Source organism: Jatropha curcas, chromosome 3, assembly GCF_041381405.1.
Source record: "Jatropha curcas cultivar XTBG-Jc1 chromosome 3, XTBG_Jcur_1.0, whole genome shotgun sequence".
NCBI classification, from domain to species: Eukaryota; Viridiplantae; Streptophyta; class Magnoliopsida; order Malpighiales; family Euphorbiaceae; genus Jatropha; species Jatropha curcas.
In genome coordinates this window covers 4,535,412-4,559,090 of record NC_143153.1, presented here as the reverse complement: position 1 = coordinate 4,559,090, position 23,679 = coordinate 4,535,412, and the positions used below count along the sequence as shown (strand labels likewise).

Sequence of the window (23,679 nt, the reverse complement as noted above, 5' to 3'; positions counted from 1 at the left end):
ATACTCGTTAAATGGCCTTTATCACTTGAGGGAATGTTAGAATATACTTAAATATAAGAAAAGATCATGGTATATAATGAAGAAGGTAAATCAATTTATTATAAATCCACTTATTAAATGAATTTGACTAACAATTTAACAATAATAAATTAGAATTTAATGTTTTTATTTTTTCAGGTTAGGTCTGAGTGTATAGAAAGTTCTGCTGGTTTGAGCTTATATATTTGAAAATGTTAAATTTTTCCTGGTTTTATAATAATAAATTAATTAATTTTGCGGATAAAGAAAATATTGACTAACTATACCAAAGAGTGTTACACATTGTCTTCAATTGCATGACAATTGTTCCTAATTAAGTTTAAAATTAAAAGAACATGGACGTTCTAACTGGGCTATTACATTAAAGATTATCTTGAGTTATCATATAATGATCCTTTTTAACCACAAAAGAGACTAATCAAATACAAGATATGCCAAGTGCAATACACAAAGAAAAAAAGAATTGAACAACTATGATCCAATATCGAATAAAGTCCAAGATTTGAGAATACATCAATCATCACACACCAGAAAAACACAAGAAAAAGAAAAAGAAAAAGAAAAACTCTCTTTCTCTTTTTTTTTTAAAAAAAAAATTCCTTGATTCTTTATTTCCTTTCCTTTTTCTATTATAAGATTTAGATTAATGAAAACAAATCTATCCTCTGATAGAGTAAGCAAGAGCAGCGGACATGGAAGACAAATAAATTATCAAACCAAAAGGCACAAGTATTATCAATGCCATTACTGCAGCTCTAGTCTCTGTAACACCACAAGACAGCCTTCCAATCTTTATTTCAACAACATAAGACATTGAAATTGTCAAAAACAACACTCCAATGATCGAGGCCAGCATCGATAATGCGAACATTAATCCTTTAAAGGGGTGAAATTGAGCTTCGTCCATGGTAGACTGCGCCTTTTTATTAGAATAGTAAATGTTGATATAAACTTTCAGTGATTTGGCTACGAGACTTGACAGGAGGAAGCTAGAAAATGACACTACTTCAGATACGACGAGTCGTTTTCCCATTTTCTCGTCTGGGTCGCAATGGGGTCGGTGAGTTTCCAGGCTATGTTGATTTGGAGATGCAAAAGCAATTCCTAAAAACACAGCTACTGTAAAGAGTGAGTTTACACTTACAAGATCATCAAGTGCTTGTGGAAGTATGTCTTTCAGCTTGCCATTGCCAGAGCTTCCATTGCTACTTTCCCTGAAACGACATAGTATTAAGTCCATTACATATATTATAAGTAGGATTATATAACATTACCTAAAAAAAAAACAAACAAACAAACACTGGAATATATATATATATATATATATATATATATACAGTTGCAGACCCCATTATAGATTTCTCGCAATTTTTTTTTTGTCTTTCGGGCTGGGTTATTAATTAGTTGGGTGAGTTACTATGATCATGAGTTCAGTTCTTTGTGTTTATATATATCGCAAAGTAGATTCTGTTGTTTATCACGTTTTTTTTTTTTTTTTCCGTCTTCTACGAAAGGCATCAGCATATTAAATTCAATTGGTAATTTGTTTTGTTTTGGTTTCTAGTTCTAGTACTGTTATTATTGTCATTCAACAGCATATACTAAAGCTCAATTATATAAATAATTTTGATTCTCGAAAAATATACTTAATTGAAAATTGAAAGCCTAAATATTTCTAGGCTATACTATCCAAAGGAGGTTTGTCCATACTAAAAAGTGGAGGAACACCTTGATTTTACACATAAAAAAGCTAAATATATGTTTCATTAATTATTTTTTTTATTAATTAGTTTTACAAATTTTAAGAAGCTATAGTTTTAATTTATTGGAGCTAATTTAACGTAATCTTATTTTTTTATTAGCAATTTAATATAAAGTTCTTAAAAGACAAAGGTTAATTTCATAAAAATTTTCTTTTTTTTTCTTTAATTTTCACTAGTATTCTTATATTTTTTTGATATATATGAAACTAATTTTATTTTGAGATTCATGACTTTCCTCATTTTTCATAAATATTTTTCCATAATCAAATTTATAACTTTGCAAAGATGGTCTACCGAACTCGAGCATATGTTACTGCTTAAGCAACATCTCATACGTCAAAATTTTTTGTAACCAATAAATATAAACAACATAAAGAGTACATTTACTTTTAATTCAACATATAATTGATCTTACTAATGCATTCCTATTTGATGAATACATATTTACAGGAGCAAACGACAAAAAGAAAAAAAAGTAAAAAGAAGACAGCTCATAGGCCCAAGGATTATTCTTAGTTAGGGCTAAAGCTCCAAGTGGTATAACTGGGACTTGTTTGTAGCCCCTTAATAGGAACCGCTCGATCTTGGGTGTGTTGATGAATTTTCATTCTCAACCATTAAATCCTACCATCTTATTAATCAAGTCACAAAAAAGTTGAATAAAAGTGAAAGTGAAAATTTTTTGCAGAAGATGAAGGAAAAGCTAACTGTGTTGGCAGATTGAAAGCTCCATGACCTTATGAAACAGTAACATGGTGAGCCCAAAATCATATATCAATAAACGTCGAAAAATAATATTCGAAGCAAGGTATAACCCAAAATCCAAAGTAATTCCACAGGAACAAGACGCACTAATGGGAAGAACACTGATAACTCCTTGTGATGCATGAAAACTTCAAGCTATGGTCGCGTTTCTACGCTTTCTCGTTTCCATTTCTGTGCAACATAGATAACTTAGGGTAAATAATTTTGACTGCAGAATTTTAATGGGGATCAAGACTAGTTTCTAGGTTCTACTCGTATAACTGCAGTGCAGGCCAGCGTTGTTGCGATCCTTGAATCCAAAGCGATCACCAAATGTGGCCCTTTCCTAGTAAAATATCAATGAAAGGAAAATATGTATTATTTTTCTTCTGGATCCATAAAATAAAAAAAAAAAATCTAAAACAAAGAAAAAAAATGATGAAGAAACCGACAAAAATGTATTGTTTAGTATGAAATAGATTTTATTATTTTCCTTTTAAAAAATAAATAGATAAAATGAGAGATGAAATTGAATAAAAAAGTGAAAGGGACAAAACAAAAAAAAAAAAAAAAGAACATAGAGACGTTGGATTGTTACAAGAATTTTCTAGAATAGATGAAGTGGCAAATAGCGAATGGTTTAAAAAATAAAAAAGGACTAGGTTGATTAAAAGGATAAGATAAAAAGGTTGAAGTGGACTGGGTACGTGGTTATAACCTATAACGTGCAAATATATGATCTTGAGTTTATTTGAATTTTGATTAATTAATATTAAAAAGTCAGTACTACCGAATTAGTTAGTTAGTTTACCATCTTTGTATATCTTTTGTAGATTTTATAATTAATCGATATAAGATTTTTGTAGATTTAATATTTAGTTGATATAGGATTTATTTTTTTTTATCGGCAAATATAATTTTATTTTATTAATTAAACATATCCAGGAAAAACTTAGCAAAACGAAGGAATTATTTCCGAGCCAATAGGAACCTAAATACATCTAATCCTACTTGAAAATATTAAGTGAAAAAATTTGGAGAACCTCAAAAAAATAAAACAAAATTCTCTTAGAGATAATAAAAAATGAAATTAAATCCAAAATTGAATCAAATCAAAGTACCCATGAAAATCAAAACTAATTATGACCCGATCCTCGTATATCCAAATTGAAGAACCTGTGCTCTAACCTTTGACCAAAGCCACCTAACCAAAACAAAAGTATAACCAAGCCAAAAAAAGGTTATGCAGAAATTACTCTTTTTTTAGCTAGATTATCTGCAAAACTATTTATTTCTCTATTAACGTGTTTGAATTGGAAGGAAGACAAAGAACCAAGAAGACTGTCAAACCTATTGAAATCGTACCACCATCTCAAAGGGCAATGTTCATGTTGAGAAACCCAGCTCAAGACAACTCTAGAATTCATCTCAAAAATAATTAGAATTTTGGCAAATTCTGAACAAGTATAAAACTCAACAGTTTTTAACAATGCAATAACTCAACCACATTTGAATCTTCTAAACGGATGGATTCATAAAAAACACATAAACCCTTGTGAATTCCTCTACACCTCAAATATCCGCTGGTTCAAGCTTTCCTAAGGCAAACCCATCTGTGTTGAATTTAAGAGTCCCTTCTTAAGGAGGAACCCGACATTTTGAAATTACTGGTAAAACAGCTTGAAATACATTGCTCTTTGACACTAACAAAGGATACATACTCCAATCATTTAGGCTATAAGGAAGAGAAGGGAACTTAACTTTCAAAATCTCAAAACTTCTAATTTGAAATCCTTCTACAACTTGATCAACTTCCTGTAATTCGTTTGAGAATACCAACTACATAATCAAAGTGACCAAGTTGTTATAAAGAATATAATTAACCATGTAAACTTTAGGCCCTTGAATTGTAACAGAAAATCCCATTGCCACCCCAAGTTAGTAAAGGAAGTTGGAAGAACAATTCTCACACCCCACCATTGAAAGATAGCATTCCAGATTTTTTTCACAAAAATGCAGCCAAGCTATACATGGTTTGAATTTTCAACTGATGCCCTGCAAAAAGAACATGAACACTCTTCAAGCTTCAAATGCAACCCCTTTAAATAAATTCTCCTTAGATGAAATCCTATTAAGAAAAGCTTTCCACAAAAAGAGAGAAATTTTTGGAGGAACACTGTTAACCCAAACCAATTGAAAATTAAACTCAGAAACTTGATCACCAATCTCAGCGTCTTCCATTAAACTACACAAGCTCTTGACTGAAAAGGAATCGTTTTTGTCAAAAATTGAAACTAATTTATCATCTCTATTAGGCATAATCGAAGTATTATCTAATGAAGACTTGAGCTGAACCAACAAATCAATTTCAAAAGACCTCATCTCCCTTTGCCAACGCAAATTCCACTTCCAAAGCCCATTTTCAATATATCCACAGTCACAAACGAAAGCTCTTTTCAAGCTGCTTATTCTGAAAAGCCTAGGAAATGAGATTCTCAATGGAGCGTCTTCTAACCAAATATCCCACCAAAATCTAACATTTTACCACTGCCCACTAACCATTTAAAGTCTCTTTTAATAAAACCATTGGCTGAATTTTCATTTGCACCTAAAGACACCATTTCCTGCCAGTAGGGGCAAAGTTTTCTCCATATGGATGCCTCCACATTAGATTGTAATAAGGCTTCCTTCCCATTTTTAGAGATCAGAATCTTTTTCCACAGTGAACCTTTCTCTCTTTTAAAATGCCACCTAATGCAGAACGGTTACATGATTGAGAATAAACGATTATACTCCGTCAGGAGTTTTGATCAATGTCATTTGATCTAATGAATAAAATAGAGAACTAAACTCTCAAAGAGGTTTATTGATATGAATAATGATCAAAGATAATGAGTCTGTCAATAATACAAAATAACTTATTTATAGTTTTTAGGTTAAAAGTCATAAAACCTTAAAAATAACACTAAATCCATAAATAGACAAAACCCTAGTGAGGGAGGGGGCACGGGCGTGCTAGAGAGAGCATGGACGTGCTTGAACTCTCAGAGGCTAGCACGGGGCGTGCTTGGCATGACACGGGCGTATCGGAACTCAAATCGTAACTGGACCCATTGGCACGGGCGTGCTTGGCATGGCACGGGTGTGCTTGGACTCTCAAGGGCTAGCACGGGCAGACTGGCTATGACACGGGCATGCTTGTGTTCAGGGTTGTCTCGTGTAACGCCCCAAAATTTTCGAATCTTAAAATGATTTAGCGAGTAATATGTTTTTTTTTTCCGTAGATAATCATTTCATTTCTTTTCATCTCTTTTTTTTAAAGGGAAATTCTTACAGTATTTCTGTAGGATTTTTCCCAATTTATTTTTCAAAAAAAAAAAAAAGAGATGAAAACAAAATGAAATGATTATCTACTAAAAAAAAAAAAAAAAACATATTACTCGCTAAACTTGTAAATACTCAATTACTTCTAATTCATAATCTTATTTTATGATTTGTATGTTAAGTTAAGACGGTGTCTCCGGCACCGAATGTGGCATCCGTCGTCGGGTCTCACGGGACTAGGCGGAGAGTGTTACATCTCGCTCCCTGAACTTCTAGAATCTAGCATGGGCGTGCCCTGAACTTACAGATTCTGGCACGAGTGTGCTTGGAAATGACACGGCCGTGCTTCTGCTCCTTAGGCTGGTAGCTGCCCAATTCTCTCACATATCAGCCCGCAAGATGCTCCGCATCATTCCGCTCCACTTGAAAAGATTTAGATCTCGAGTGATCATCGTCGAGGTAAAATAGAAATAGATAAGTTGCCCAATATGCATGCATCTTGCTCTGATTCTTCTGAAGATGTGTGTTAAGTCTCTCCCACAAGGTTGTCCAAGATCGAGCTAAAAACTTCATGTCTTGTAAATGAACAATCTCTTGGATCCGAATTTGATGATACCCTCTTCGGAGATCTAATTCAGTAAACCCGAAAGTTCCTGACAGTTAGACCAACATGTCTTCCAGTCGAGGAATAGGACATTGATACTGCACCGTAAGTTTATTGACAGCTTGACTATCCTTACACATCCCCCAAGTCCCATCCTCCTTTGAATTCATCTCGTAATGAGGCAGATTCGGCATCTCTGATTCAGGGGTGACTTCAATCTATTGCTGGATGTCTTTGCAAAGGACAGTGATTTTCTTGTTCTTCCAAGTGAACATGTGGGAATTCTCTCTCCCTTTTGTGTAATGCATCAACATCAAACTGCCATGGACGTCTTAACAATACTCCGGAAGCATCCATATCCACAACATCATAATATACAAAATCTGAGTACGATTTTCCCATTGAGATAGGAACTTTGCATATCCGTTTTACCTCAATCATTGGACCCTCCTTAATCTACCTTACCTTGTATGGTGAAGGATGCAGTTTTGTGGGTAACTTTAGCTTCTCAACCAATTGTTTAGCTATCAAATTTTCATAGCTGCAGCTGTAGATAATGATTCTGCACACGGCTTCTCCAACACGACATTTAGCCTGGAAAATTTTCCTTCGTTAGGTCTCGTCTTCCTATTTTGGAGAGCACAATATTTTCTGAATAACAAATGTGACTTCACCATCTTCTGAACCAGCCATGGATCAATCATCTTCATCTTCGACCACTTCAACATCATCCACCTCATTAACTACATTCACCTGTCAACACCCATCATTAGCCCCCCTCTGCGTTCTGGACATATATTAGATGTGTGTCCATGTTTTCTGCAACAGTAACAATAGTCTCCGATTGGCTTTTGAAATTGATTTGACTTATTGTTTCTGTCTGATATGGGAGTCTTTCCTCGGGAGTCTTTATTTTCTTCTCTTGGAACCTGCTGTAAGTTTTGGTTGGTAGTAGGAGTTACTTCTCTTGAGCTCTGTCCACCATGATTACCATTGGGCTGTTGATCTCCGGATGCATAGGGTTGCCTGAAACTCTGGTTACGAATATATGATTGTCGAGGTTGCCAGTTCATTTTATCTTCTGCTCGTTTGGCCATCTTAATTGCATCTACCAATGTGAAAATTGCAGCTACACCCATCATACACATTATATCATGGTTCAGTCCCTTTTGATAATGAGCTACTTGCTGGGATTCGATTTCACAGTTGTCACAATGAGCCTGTAATCTCAAAAACTCCTCCGTATACTCATCAACCTTTCGATTTCCTTGAAAACAGTCATGGTACCTGTTATATAAAATTTGAGAGTGATCATTGGGAAGGAAACCTTGCTCAATCATCTATTTCATTAAAATTCAATCCCGCACAGGTTCAATCCTTCGACGATGGCATTCGTTTTGAACAGAATGCCACCATGATGCTGCACCTCCTTTCAGTTTATAAGCCACTATGGAAACTTTACGTTCATACTCAACATTCATGACCTCAAAGAATCGCTCGACCTCCACTAGCCAATCAAGAGTGCTTTCAATATCTAACGATCCTGAGAAAGGTTGAAGGTCTACCTTTATTTTGTATCCATCATGAAAGTTTTCACCATTGTTTCTATAATCTCGACCTCCATCATAATGATTTTGGCACCTTGAATAATCTGGTTGCTACTAATTCGGCCCTGCGGTTGCAGCTGCAGGTTGTTGGTTACCTTGTTGAATTATGAGAGTCAACTGTCTAATCTGTTTGGTTAACTCTTCGAATTTCTCCTCTATGGTTATGAGTCATGCTTTATGATTGTCGGCCATGGAGATACTTTGCCTTTCGGCTCTGATACCAACTGACGCAGAACGGTTACGTGAATGGGAATAAACGATTATACTCCGTTAGGAGTTTTGATCAATGTCGTTTGATCTGACGATAAAATAGAGAACTAAACTCTTAAAGAGGTTTATTGATATGAATAATGATCAAAGATAATGAGTCCGTCAATAATACAAAATAACCTATTTATAGTTTTTAGGTTAAAAGTCATAAAACCTTAAAAATAACACTAAATCTGTAAATAGACAAAATCTAGTGAGGGAGGCAGCACGAGTATGCTGGAGGGAGCACGGGCGTGCTTAAACTCTTAGAGGCTAGCACGGGAGTGTCGAAACTTGAATCGTAACTGGACCCATTAGCACGGGCGTGCTTGGACTCTCAAGGGCTAGTATAGGCAGACTAGCTATGACACGTGTGTGCTTGTGTTCGGGGTTGTCTCGCACCCTGAACTTTCAGAATCTAGCACGGGCGTGCCCTAAACTTATAGATTTTGGCACAAGCGTGCTTGTAAATGATACAGTCGTGCTTCTGCTCCTTAGGCTGGTAGCGGCTCCGTTAGGAGTTTTGATCAATGTCGTTTGATCTGACGATAAAATAGAGAACTAAACTCTTAAAGAGGTTTATTGATATGAATAATGATCAAAGATAATGAGTCCGTCAATAATACAAAATAACCTATTTATAGTTTTTAGGTTAAAAGTCATAAAACCTTAAAAATAACACTAAATCTGTAAATAGACAAAATCTAGTGAGGGAGGCAGCACGAGTATGCTGGAGGGAGCACGGGCGTGCTTAAACTCTTAGAGGCTAGCACGGGAGTGTCGGAACTTGAATCGTAACTGGACCCATTAGCACGGGCGTGCTTGGACTCTCAAGGGCTAGTACAGGCAGACTAGCTATGACACGTGTGTGCTTGTGTTCGGGGTTGTCTCGCACCCTGAACTTTCAGAATCTAGCACGGGCGTGCCCTAAACTTATAGATTTTGGCACAAGCGTGCTTGTAAATGATACAGCCGTGCTTCTGCTCCTTAGGCTGGTAGCGGCCCAATTCTCCCACACACCGGCCCACAAGATGCTCCACATCACCACCACCATTTGCATAGTAAGAATATATTTTTCCTTTGAATGGAGCAAACCCTCAAACCTCCTTTGCATTTTTTACGATTAATAATCCTCTAGCAAACCCAACTAATAGGATGCTCACCATCAGCTCCACGACCCCATAAATATATTCTTTGAATTTGCTTTATTTTGAGAATCACTTTATAAAGAGCCTTAAACATTGACATGAAATGAAGAGGCAGTGCAACCAGTACTGATTTAAGCAAAGAAACTTTCCCACCAAATGATAAAAATTTAGTCTTCCATTTTGATAACTTATTCTCCATTTTTGAGAAAATAGGCTGCCAAGTCTCAAACTTTTTAACATTTGCCCCAATCGGAATCCCCAAATATTTAGAAGGAAAAGAACCATGTGACCAGTGCAAGACACTAGCCAAAGAACTCAACTCATCCTCATTGACATTAATACCAAAAATGCAGATTTTATTGAAATTAATTTTTAGGCCAGATAAAAACTGAAAGCAGAGAAGGAGTCTTCGAATATTCAAAACTCCTAACCTGTCCGCTTTATTGAAAATCATGGAATCATCTACAAATTGAAGGTGAGACACAATCACCTCTTCTGCCCCCACTCTAATTCCAGAAATAAAGTCTTTGAGCACAACATTTGACATCAAAATATTTAAAGCTTCAGCTGCAATCAAGAATAAAAAAAGGTGATAAAGGGTCTCCCTGTTTTAAACCCCTTTTCATGGTGAATTCCTCAGTAGGGGATCCGTTTACAAGGACTGAGAGTTTAGACATCTTTAAACATTCAAGGACATCTATCACCAAATCCCATCATCTTCATCATAGAAAGTAGAAAATTCCAGTTAACACAATCGTATGCTTTAGCAAAATCAGCCTTAAAAAAGATTCCTTTGCCCTTTTTCCTTTTCAGCTCATGGATTATTTCATTCAAGATAAGAAACTCATCCAGGATCTGTCTGCCATTAATAAAGCTCGTTTGATTTTCACTAATAACAGAGCCAATAACTTTCTTGATTCTCAAAGCCAAAACTTTTGAAATGATTTTGTACAAGCTACCAATAAGTGAAATGGGTCGATAATCATTCAAAATTTAAGGGCACTGTGATTTTGCAATGAGTGTCAGGAAGCTTGAATTGATACCATTAACCAATTTACCATTTGAATGAAATTCCTGAAAAAATCTAACCAAATCATTCTTGATGATATCCTAACTTTGTTTGAAGAATTCAAGGGAAAAACCATCTGGACTCGAAGCTTTGGATCCATCGCAACTCCAAATGGCCTCTTTAATTTCATTTTCTGTAAACACATCTTCAATATTTGTAACTTCCAAAAGAGATAATTTTCTCTGAGCTCCACTTACTAAAATTGGTCTGTGTAGAACTGGATCTGAATAAATATCAGAGCATAATTTTTTTGTAGCATTCTAACCTGTTGAACATCAGTCACCCAATTTCTATTTGACATTAAGCCTCCAATGTAATTTTTTTTACCTTGTATTGATAATAGCATGGAAAAATTTGGAGTTTGCATCTCCATCTTTCACCAATTGATTCGAGCTTTTTGTTTCAAAATGCTATCATTCATTCTCAAGAGATTTCTTAATTTTAAAGACAGCTCTCTCCTATTATTACCTCAATATCAGTTAAGCTTGATGATTCTGCTTTTAAATCCAAAGCCTCTAATGCCTTATTGCACACAGTAATCTCATTCTTGACAATACCAAAAGTAGAAAGATTCCAGCTTTTTAATGACACTTTTAAAGAACGAAGTTTGAAAATCAGAGCTTGAGCTTAGCTAGTTTAAAAATAGCCAAAGCTCGAGCTCAATTGGGGTTAACTCAATTATTATAAACTAGCCAAATTTGAGCTTTATTTTAAAATAAGTTTAATCAATTTTGACTCGTTAAGTTAACTTGTGAGCTCGACTCACAAACTAATGAGCGGAGCTTGAGCTCAGCTCAATAAATTTATCAAACGGGTTTTTATCGAGTTAAGTTTCAAGTATTCACAAGCGGCTTGACACCATTTTCAATTTTAGCCGTGCAAAAAGAAAATTTTATGCCTGCATTTGATTATTGCTAATATGAGTATGAATGAGTACATTTAGTTAAAATCAAATTGAATTTTTAAGAGAAAATCAAATTAAATCGAATTAGAATTGTAAAAGTTAATAGAAATAACTGAAATATATATTAAATTATAGTGTATAATTACACTTTATAAATAATTCATTTGGCTTTATTTAATCAAAATTGAATGGAATTGAAATAATAAAAAATTTAATTAAACTTAAAACTGAATCGAATGCTCACTCGTATAAATGAGAGCTATAGAATGTTGGAGACTGTTAATATTAATAATATTATCAAGCCCATTGTGTTTTCTCTTTTTGAATTGACAGCTCAAAACCTAGAGCAATAAAGTTTCAAACGTTTCGTACTATTAAAAGCCGAAGTCTAAGGACTTGCAAAGTTATAGTTTTCACACATAGTTGGATTTTGAATAAAAGGCTTACTGTTTATTAAAGAAAATTATCCAAATATTATTTTCGCATAAATTTATTGAATTTATCTTTTGACATGCTTATCATATAACAATTAATAAGAGCTTAATGCATAAATTTGATCATGTACTGTCAGCGATTATTCTTATAACCCTCTGAATTTTACGAAAAATCTATCATAATTCTACACTTTTATATTTCAGTAATAACCATTACTCTCATCAAAATAAATATTGAAATATAGAGTCATAATTAAACCCGGCCGACGTCATTTGACCCATGAAATTATACAAAAGGTCCTGTCTTTTAATTTCAAAATAACCTTGGTGGCTCTTAAATTTTACTTTTTGTAATAAATGCATACCTTGTTATGCTAGAAAATGGAAATTGAAATGCACGCGCTACGGAGGAAGTGATGGATAAAAAAGGGTCCAACATGGACTCTGCCATAGCATACATTAAAAACTATTATGAGACCTACTAAATATTAAATAAAATCCTTGATTACCAAAAATTCTTGTTAACATAGTAATTCACCACCGTTGTTTCTCTTATTTCCTTCATTAAATCAACGTAAAAATGCAAATATCAAACCTTCAAATATAATTTTTTTTTCTTTTGATTTGTGCTGCAGTCTTGATATTTTCTACACTGGTTTGTATAACTCATGACTACCATCCCAATATCAAACCTTAAAATATAATTTTTCAATCTAGATTTCTCAAACATATTTAACAACTACATCACAATCTTAACTCCGAATCATTTCCCGGTCATAGTTACCCACACACAAATTATTAATTAAAACTAAATCCCACTTAGAAATTTTAAATTTTTCTTTACTAATTATTTATAACTGAGATTTTTTCCCAATTTAAAAAGTTTGAGTTCAACGGATCTAAAATAATATAAAGAAAGTCTCCAGATAAAAATCATTAGACAGGATATAGAAAAATCAACAAAAATAACACTGTTAATAGAAAAATCAAGTTATTTTATGAAAACCCATTTGAGTTTAGACCCAAAAACCCCCAAATCAAGAGCTAAGAAAAGTCTCTTTACCTCACATGGCCATGGCTTTTGAAAACAAATAATACGAAGAAGAAGAAAAGTAACAGCTAAAACAAAGAATATGAAAAAGATGAAGAACAGGTACAAATAAAAAAAAAGTTGAAAATAATACTTTTTTGTTTAAATTGAAACATAAATAGACGTGCTTTCTTCATAAAAGACATATATAGTTTTCTACAATTTAGCAGGCTGAGATTATTGTTAGCAAAAGAAGATTGCCTAAAAAATAAAGAACCAAGAAATTAAAGATCACAGGAAATTTTTTTTTTCTCTATGCTCTGAATTCAAATCGAGTTCATTTTCTTCTTTAAACAAATCTAGCCCATCTTTTTATGATAGATCTGCTCAATGTAGGATTTTGTGTGATAGATCATAACTAAGAGAACGGACATCGTTTAGAGATGGGACAAAGATGAAGATGGCGGCGTTGATGATAGGGTAAATGGGTATGTGAATGGTAGGGATGAATGGACGGATTGATTTTGCTACCGGAAATGAACAGATCTGATGTGGAAAAATTAATTGTCATTTGGAATGTCAATTTTCTACGTCATCGCGCGTATATTAAACTAGGTTTTTTTTTTTTTTTTTTTATTGTAGTGAGGTGTGTAAATATTATAAAAAGGAAAGTTTCGTATGCAATTATCATAAAAAGTAAAATTTAAGGGGTCACAAGGTTATTTTAAAAGTCAAAGAGGCTATAAGATTTTTTTGCACAAGTTCAGGGGGAAAAGATGTATTTGGCCATCGAACCCCTGTAAAGATATTTTTAAAGGGGTCAAAACAGGTTGGCGTGTCGGATTCGATACAAATTCACTTAACACGCGACATGATTAGAATCAACACGAATATGATCCATGACAGGACAAATTCGTAAGTGCACGAAATCGCAACAAGTAATAAATAATGAGTAGAGTATCATTCACATGAGAATTGTATACCAAGTGTCAAAAATGTGTTAACCTACTATTATCTAAACGACAATAAGAAGAATAATTTGAAAAATAAAAGCAATGAATAAGAAATCAAACAAATAATTGTTGAAAAAAAAAATCAAGGTTTAAAGGTTACTATGAATTTTGACTTTACTTAATTCTATCAAATTTATCCTCTTAGTTTGATTATTAATTTTAATTGTTCAAGAATGAGTAATAATTGTTAACTCGTTAATAAGCTTTCTCGATATTTTATTAGCTATTTTAACCCAATTCAATTACCCATCTTTTAATGGCGCAATCAAACATAGATTAAACCATTAAATTCTTGTGATTATTCAGAAATCCACAAATTAAGGCCTTTAATGTTATGAAAACCTCACACGAATCAAACCATCTAGCTCTCGCATTAAGTTGTTATTACTATGAAATTTATTACCATGTTCATATTAAAAACACTTCTCTCGACATTGATTAATAAAATAAATTAATTCAGGGGAGAAGTTCTGCTTGAAAGCATTAAGATCAATAATAAATTTTACTTAAATAAAGAAAATCAAATATAATATTATAAACTAGAGTTGAATTGAAGTTACATTATATCTCTATTAAAAAAAAATTAGTTCGACATAGTAAACAAATTAAACACAATTAAACTTGTAAATAATCCTATAATGAATAATAAACAAGAAGAGAGTCTAGAAATAGAAACTAATCAACAATTAGCTTGAGCGGCTTCCTTAAATCTTGACACCAACTTGAATACTTGAAGTCTTAAAAAGGGAAAAACTATATAGAGAACAATAGAACATAAGATCCAATATATAATGTTAGCCTCTCGCTATATAGATTTTTTGGAAAATCTTCAAATTTGTTTAGAAAAGTGAATTTTTATTGAAAAAGAAATCTTTTGAAAATAGAAAATTGTTTAGACTTTATATTTCTTTTCAAATAGGACACTCTCAGCGTCTAAGTAGGATTTAAGCTTGATAAGGCAGATCCATAAGACTCTCATGCATATCCATGCAAGCAACATGGGCTAAAGCTGAAATTTTCAGCCCAAGTTGAATTTTGCAGATTAGTCCAGCACCCCCTTCTTGCTGGAAGTCTTGGATAATTGCTTGCTTAAAAATCTTTTTTTTTTTTTTTTTTGCATTTTTGGCTAGTTTCCTGTAAAAATCCTAAAAAATTCTTCAAGATCAAGTAAAATATAATTCAAGTAAGCCTTATTGAAAAATATAAGTAAATTTAACTAAAATAGAACAAATTAAGTAAAACTTAAAAGAAATCCTAGATAAAATCTACTAAAAATAACTATAAAAATAACACCTATCAACCCATTTAATAATGGTGTTAAATTTGTCGATATGAGCACGACATGATAATTAAACAGTTGACACAAACACGACACGTGTAACCCGCTTAATATCATAAACAGAGTAAGTCGGTTACGTTGTCCCACATAAAACCCATTTAACCTGCCTAATATCATAAACAAGTTAAATGGATCATGATTACCTATATATGACTCATGTAACCTGCTTATAATATTTTTAAATTTTAACCTATTTAACTCAAATCATATTTACAAATATTTTTTCATACATAAAATGCATATATTGTTCAAAATTCATGACTAAAATAAAAAAATTAATACAATAATAAAGTTTAAACAGGTTTTAGTTGAAATATTTATATTTGACATTAAAATTACTGCTTTACTCTTAAATAAATGGGTCATTCGCTTAATCTCTGCAACACTACACGTTTATATTCGTGTAATAAATGGGTGATCCGTTTATGACATGAACCCATTTAACCTCAGTTTTAACCTATTAATTTCACGTGTTAGGCAAATTGTGTTCGCATGTCAGATCTATTTTGACACCTCTAAATATTTTATTTCGACGAGAGATGTAATTATTACGAAATATAAAAGTGTAGGATCATTATTAAACTTTTACAAAGTTCAAGGGCCATAAAGATAATTGTTCAAAGTTTGAAGGTGCAATTTACGGATAACGTCATTTATTATGATGTATAAATCAATTTATAAGAGGTTGTTAGTAAATTATGTGAGGGAGACACGTATGGACTTGAGGCTGACACGCGTTCCCATTGACTAAAGTCTGAGGGGAAATCAAATCCGTTGCTCTTTCTCGCATTATCCTGCAAATATTCATTTCCTTTTTGGCCTCTGTCCTGTCATCAAATACAATGTGTTTCACGTTTCACCATCTTTTATTTAAATAGAATAATTATAATTAACAAATTTAATTTATTAAGAGCGAGATAGGATGACATGAATTTCTTCTTCCTTAATTAAAAATTTTGAATTCGAATTTTGGATTAAAATCTATTTAAACACTCACGAGAGAACACTACAATTGCACGAAGATTAAAATTATATCCATGTAAAAAACACTTCTATACAGTTTTGTAAGTTATTATTTTGGCGATCAAAAGTATGTGTTTAACAAAAAATAATATTGTTCTCATGAAGCTAATCAAGTGGCGGATGATTTAGCTAATGATTTAGCTAATTTGGTTGTTTTTAATAATTTGGGCAAATAAATTTTTCTCCAGCCTCCAAATGAGATTGTGAAGTTCATGAAATAGAATGTGCGTCAGGTTATTTGGCCTAAATTAGGTTACATGATGTCCTAGTCTCTTTAGAAAATATTTAATTTTTGATATCATCGCAGTAAATTTACGGATCTCCATCCAACTAGAAACTGTGATATATAAATTAATTAGTTAATAAACTTAATTAAATTGATAAATATTTCATAAAAAAAATTAATCATGGTTTCCGAAAAGCTCAATTTATCGTTTGCATTCCATCTTCTTGTTTCATCATAATCTTCTTGAATTTTCCAGATTACCACGAGGGTGCTGGGAAGCACACCCTGGGCGTGCTTCTTGTTGGAAGTCTTGGATAATTGCTTGCTTCAATTTTTCTTTTTTTTTGCTAGTTTTTTATAAAAATCCTAAAACATTCTTAAAGATCAAGTGAAATATGATTCAAGGAAGTCTTATTGAAAAACATAAGCAAATTTAACTAAAATAGAACAAATTAAGTAAAACTTAAAAGAAATCCTAAATAAAATCTACTAAAAATAACTATAAAAATAACACCTATCGACCCATTTAATAATCGTGTTAAATTTGTCGATACGAACATGACACGAAAATTAGACAGGTGACATAACCACGACACGTGTAACCCGCTTAATATCATAAACATATTAAGTCGGTTATGTTGATTCATATAAAACTCATGTAACCCGCCTAATATCATAAACAGGTTAAATGGGTCATGGTGACCTGTATATGACTTACTTAACATGCTTATAATATTTTTAAATTTTAACCTACACTACAAAAATTTCGCTCATTTGCGACCGACAAATTGGTCACAAAATATAAGAAATCGGTCGCTAAATTCTATCAGCGACTGATGGTAATCGATTGCAAAAGTGCTCGTCGCAAAATCTTTTGCGACCGAATTACTAATCGGTCGCAAAATTATAAATATCGGTCGCAAATTTTGGTCATGTCTTCCTTCTGAAATCCTATTGCAAATTGATCGTAGATTGTGTCTGTTGCAATTATGAACAGTGGTCGTAAATTTTGAAAGCATTTGGTCGGTGATCTATCGCAATTTTAAATTAACGGTTACAATTTCGATTGCAAATCCGTCGCAAATATATAATTAAAAAAATTTTAATAATATTAAAAACCATAATTTTTTCCACCTGTGAATACCGGCATATATATATATATATATATATATATATATATATTGACTACCTTCACTCCTTTATCTTCTAAAACTTTACAACATCATAAAAGTAAAAAATATAAATATATTCACATAGGATTAATACAAGTAGGTATAAAACCTTTAACCAGAGAATGATTAAACACTAGTATTCTTGCAGTGGTTAGGGATGCTAGATTTTTAAATTTTCAAGATTCTCTATTAGGATCTGTTGAAACTAGTCTAAGTGAAGGGCCTATTTCTTTTGAAGTATACCCAGATATGACAGTTTCACTAAATGATTTAAATATTTTAGAAAGTATAGTTTTGGAAATTAAAACTCATAATTATAAAATGAAACAAGGATCGATTCCTATAGCTTTAATTTATAAAATTCATTATAAAGCAATGAATTCAGCTTTTGGCACTAAATATAAATTACAACCTAAAATTGGAGAAACAAGATTTCTTCAAACAGATTTGACTAAAACAAATACAGTAATACCTAAAACCATTCAATGGAAGGATATAACCCTGCCAGACGAATGGATTTTGGAAGGAGTTGTGCCTCCTCCTGTCATAGAAAAAAGTAAAACCAAACATAAATTTACAGAAAATTGAACAATTTGAAGATGGTAAAGTTACATTAAAATTTAATAGAAGTCAAAGTATGAAGTATGCAGGATCATCTTCCTCTGTTACTACAGATGAAAATGATAAACCTACTTCATCTATACCTTCTGTTATTTATGCTAAGTATAAAGAAACTGAGCCTAAACCAATTATCCAAACATTAGTAAAACCAAGGTATTCTACCTCAGATATACCAAATCTAAATCAATCTCTTAAAATGAAAGGTGTTGATTATAGTAATTCTATTCCACAGGCAGTTTATAATCCTGTTGATAATTACTTAAACCAACAGTCCAATTTAGTAAATTCATCTCCAGAATCACCAACAGCTTCAGCTATAACTGAAAATGTTAGTGAAATAAATAGAGAATTAAATGTTCTTAGTAAAGATGATATTGAAAAAAGTTTAGTAAAAGAAATATCTAAAACAAAAAATTTAATCAAAATGAAAAAGATATTAAAAATTTATACTTTTGAAGAATTAAAATATGAGTATTTAGAATATAAATTAAATAACCAAACTGAAATAAAATTCTTTGAATGGTATAAATTAACCAAAGAAAAGACATCAGATAAAAGTGTAAATCCCATAACTATAAGAGATAAAAGACCAGAATGGATAGTAAATGATCAAACAATAAAAAGTGAATTTCCTCCTAAAACCATTAGTAAATTAACATACCAAGATAATGAGATTATATGTGCTCCATATAAAATTGCCCAAGAAAATGATGCAAATAAAAAAGTAATTGAACAAAATAATTTTAGTAATGCTAGTCTAATATGTTTAAACACACAATTAAAAAGGATTGAAAATTTATTAGAAGATAAACCTATTGTCAATGAAAATGTAAAAGGTAAAGATAACATTAAATCTCACATCTTTAAACCTTTTCAAATTTCACAATCAAGTCAAAAGGAATTTGTAAATAAATTAAAAGATCAGTTAAGTAAACTTGAGGTTCGTTCTGAGACTACTCAACAAGTAGCTCCTGATACTCCTCAAGCATCAAGAAATATAAATATTTTAGAAGAAAACTCTAATTCTGAAGTTAGTGAACCTGACTCAGAAGATGTTAAAAAATTTGAATTAAATCCCATAACACATAAAGAAATAGTAAATAGGGCACCAGACTTAGGTATAATTGATAAACCAAACACTATATCTCAATTTAAATATAATGCAACAACAATATATGAATGGAATATAGATGGACTTTCTGAATATAATATATTGAGTATTTTGCAGCAAATGACAATGGCTGCTAATGCATATAAAACTCAATCCATTATTTCAGATAGAGCTATCGCTGAAATCATTATAGCAGGTTTTACAGGACAATTAAAAGGTTGGTGGGATTATCACTTAACCGACCAACAACACTTAGAAATATTAAATTCAATTCAAGTAAATGATGAAGGTGAACCTATATATGATGAGAATGGTGAAGTAATTCAGGATGCTGTGTCATCTTTAATTCTCACTATATCATTACATTTTATAGGTGATCCATCTCACTTAAAAGATAAAAACGCAGAGTTATTAAGTAATCTTAAATGTAAAAAATTAAGTGATTTTCAAAATTATAAAACAATTTTTCTCACTCGATTAATGTTAAGGGAAGACTCCAATCAAAGCTTTTGGAAAGAAAAATTCTTGGCTGGATTACCTTATTTTTTGGGTGAAAAAGTTAGAAATCATATTAAACAACAATATGGTCAACCTATACCTTATAGTAAACTGACATATGGACAGTTAATTAGTATAATACAAAAAGAAGGTCTACAAATCTGCCAAGATTTAAAGCTTCAAAGAACATTAAAGTATGAAATGCATAAAACTAAACAAGAACTAGGGTCATTTTGTAAACAATTTGATTATAGTATCACTTCTTCTCAAAGGTGCGATGGACAATGTTCTAGAACACCTAAACCTAAAAAACATTATAAAAATTATAAAAGGCAATATAGGTCCACACCAAGTAAAGATAAATTTTATCATAAAGAAAAATCTAAACCCATTAAGAAACAAAAAAGAAAGCAACCATATAAATCTTCAAATAAAACCTCTTTTAAAGACTTAACTTGTTATAATTGTGGTAAAAAATGTCATACTTCTAAATTTTGTAGATTCAATAAAAAATTAAATGAATTGAACTTAGATGATGAAGTGTTAAATAAAATTCACGAACTATATCTTGATTCTGATACTTCAGAATCTGAAATTATAGAAAGTGACAATTAAATTGATGAATTAGGTTCAACAACTAGTTCATCTGAAAAATCTTTAAATATGTTAACTAAAGATCAAAGTACATTATTAGAAGTAGTAAATAATATAGATGACCAAAACACTAAAGCCAAACTTCTTAAAAACTCATAAAAAGTTTTGAAGAAGACAAACCAGTAAAAGAAGATATAACTCCTAAAATTCAATTTAATACTTATGATTTAACAACTATTCTAAATAAAAATAAAAATAAAAAGGTAGATATGGAAACTTCTAACAAAGATTTATATAAAGAGATTAAAACTTTAAAGCATGAAGTAAACGAATTAAAAATACAATTTCAACAAAATAGTAAAAGAATAAAACATTTAGAGTCTCAACTCATTTCTAGTTCTTCCTCCGATGAAGAACCAGACAATGACATAAAAGATGAGATAAACCAATTGGATGAAGACATAGATAGTAATTTTTTAAATTTATTACAAGAAATAACTTCTAGAAAATATTTAGTGAAAATAAACATTAAAATAAATTATTTTTATATAGATGCAATTGCACTGTTTGATACATGTGCAGATTTAAATTGTATAAAACCAGATATAATACCTAAAAGATATTGGTTAAAAACTAATGAAAAGCTCAGTACAGCAAATAAATCTAAATTAGAAATTATAGGTAAAACAACATGTAGTTGATTTACCATATGAAAAAGATTTTGATGAAAAAACTATTAAAACTAAAGCCAGACCGATTCAGATGAATCCTGAATTGATTGAACATTGTAAAAAAGAAATTCAAGATTTAGAAAATAAAAAATTAATTTGTAAATCTAGAAGCCCATGGTCTTGTGCTGCTTTTTATGTAAATAAAAATGCTGAAATTGAAAGAGGTGTACCTAGATTGGTAATCAACTATAAACCATTAAATACAGCTTTAAAATAGATTAGATACCCTATTCCAAATAAAAAAGATCTTTTAAAGAAATTATATAATGCAAATATTTTCAGTAAATTTGATATGAAATCTGGCTATTGGCAAATTCAAATTGCCCCTAAAGACAGATATAAAACAGCATTTACAGTTCCATTTGGTCAATACGAATGGAATGTGATGCCATTTGGATTAAAAAATGCTCCTTCAGAATTCCAAAGAATAATGAATGACATTTTTAATCCATATTCAACATTTTGTATAGTTTATATAGATGATGTATTAATTTTTAGTCAAACGCTTGAAAATCATTTTAAACACTTAAAAACCTTTTGCATGGTTATTGAGAAAAATGGTTTAGCACTTAGTAAAACTAAAATGGATCTATTTAAGAGTAAAATTAGATTTTTAGGTCATTATATAGAACAAGGTATAATTCAACCAATAGAAAGAACACTTGTTTTTGGAGAAAAATTTCCTGATGAAATTTGTAACAAACTCCAATTACAAAGATTTCTTGGTTGCTTAAATTATGTGATTGATTTTTATCCAAACCTAAATTGTATGTTAAAACCATTGCATGATAGACTTCGTAAAAATGCTGGTTCTTGGACAACTCAGCATACTCAATTAGTAAAAAAGATAAAATCCTTAGTAAAAGATATTCCTTATTTATATATTCCTGATCCTAATGCTTTTAAAATTGTTGAAACTGATGCTTCTGATATAGGTTATGGTGGTATTTTAAAACAAAAAATTAATAATAAAGAACGCATCATTCAGTATACATCAGGTCATTGGACCCCTACCCAGATAAATTATTCTACTATTAAAAAAGAAATTTTGATTATTGTTATTTGCATAAATAAATTTCAATCAGATCTGTTAAATAAAAAATTTTTACTTCGAATTGATTGTAAATCTGCAAAAGATGTTTTGCAAAAAGATGTTAAAAACCTTGCATCTAAACAAATCTTTGCTAGATGGCAAGCTTTATTGAGTATTTTTGACTTTGATATTGAATATATTAAAGGAAATTCAAATAATATCTCAGACTTCCTAACTCGTGAATTCTTACAGAACAATGGGAAGAAAGAAAGATAAAGGGAAAGAAATTAAACAAGATTCCAATTCCCCAACTAAAGCTCTTTCTGAGCATTCTGAAGACCTCAGTAAAACCTTAAACACTAAACCTGCTCCTCCTAAAGACCTTAAACAATGGATTGAAGAATTAAGTCAATCCCCAGAAGTACTTAAAGCATTGCAGAGTATTGCATCCTCTTCCACAGAGGACCCAGGTATGTCTTCTAAATCTAAAGCGATCGTATCCGCTCATGATACGGCTACTCTGTCTCAAACGGTAGACAGTAAAGAGTTATCAAATCCGTTGATGGCTGTGGATTTGCCAAAAATCCAATATATTAATACTAGTAATATACATAAATGGTTTGTAAAACCTATGTATGATTTTGAAATAGAAATCGAGGATGGATTTAACAATATAAATCCTTGGCAAATTGTAAAATCTTATTATCCTGAGAACTGGTATTTTGCTCCTACAGATTTCTCTAAATCTCAGGAATATTATCATAATATTCTAGTCGATACAGGATCTGTAAAGATAAAACATACTTTTGATAAAACCAAAAATGTAATTTCGTATTCTTCTATACAAATAAAACACGTCATTCACCCTAAAGAATGGCCCGTATCTTCATTATATACGCTAGTAAGATTTAAAGTTTTATATAAACATAATCCTACTTATAATTATTTTGACTATAAAGAAGCATGGGAAAAAGTTTTCTGTCTTCAAAATCCCACTAATACACATTCCTGGTTGATATATTTTGATCAAAGTATTCGTACTGATCTTAATATTCCTAATTGGTTTAAAAGATGGTGGCAATTTAAAGGTATATCTGAAGAAATTATTCCTCATGATATCCATTATTTATACCAATTCTTTAAAACCCATTATAAACCTAAACCTGAAGAAGTTCATATTCCCTCTCTCATGTATTACTGTATGACCTTCTTCACCCCATGGGTTTACCAATGGTTTTTTGAATATCAGTATATACCAGGAACCCAGATTCCAATGCTAGTAAAAAGACACAAGATAAAATGGTGGGGATCTTTCAAGAACACCACTACTGAACTTAAAATTAGTCAATGGATCCGTAACAAATTGTCCAGTCCGTCTAAACCAGCTTTAACCTATGCCAATA

At 31.6% G+C, this 23,679-nt stretch overlaps 1 protein-coding gene across 1 annotated transcript; it reads right to left on the bottom strand.

Moving 5' to 3' along the window:
• Positions 1-502: 502 nt before the first annotated feature.
• On the bottom strand, positions 503-1,472 carry LOC105644016 (uncharacterized). Its single transcript, XM_012229263.4, has 2 exons — positions 1,387-1,472; positions 503-1,253 (listed from the first exon to the last, which is right to left on the bottom strand). The coding sequence occupies exons 1-2, from the start codon at positions 1,389-1,391 to the stop codon at positions 698-700; spliced, it is 561 nt and encodes a 186-aa protein (XP_012084653.1). The 5' UTR covers positions 1,392-1,472; the 3' UTR covers positions 503-697.
• Positions 1,473-23,679: the final 22,207 nt, after the last annotated feature.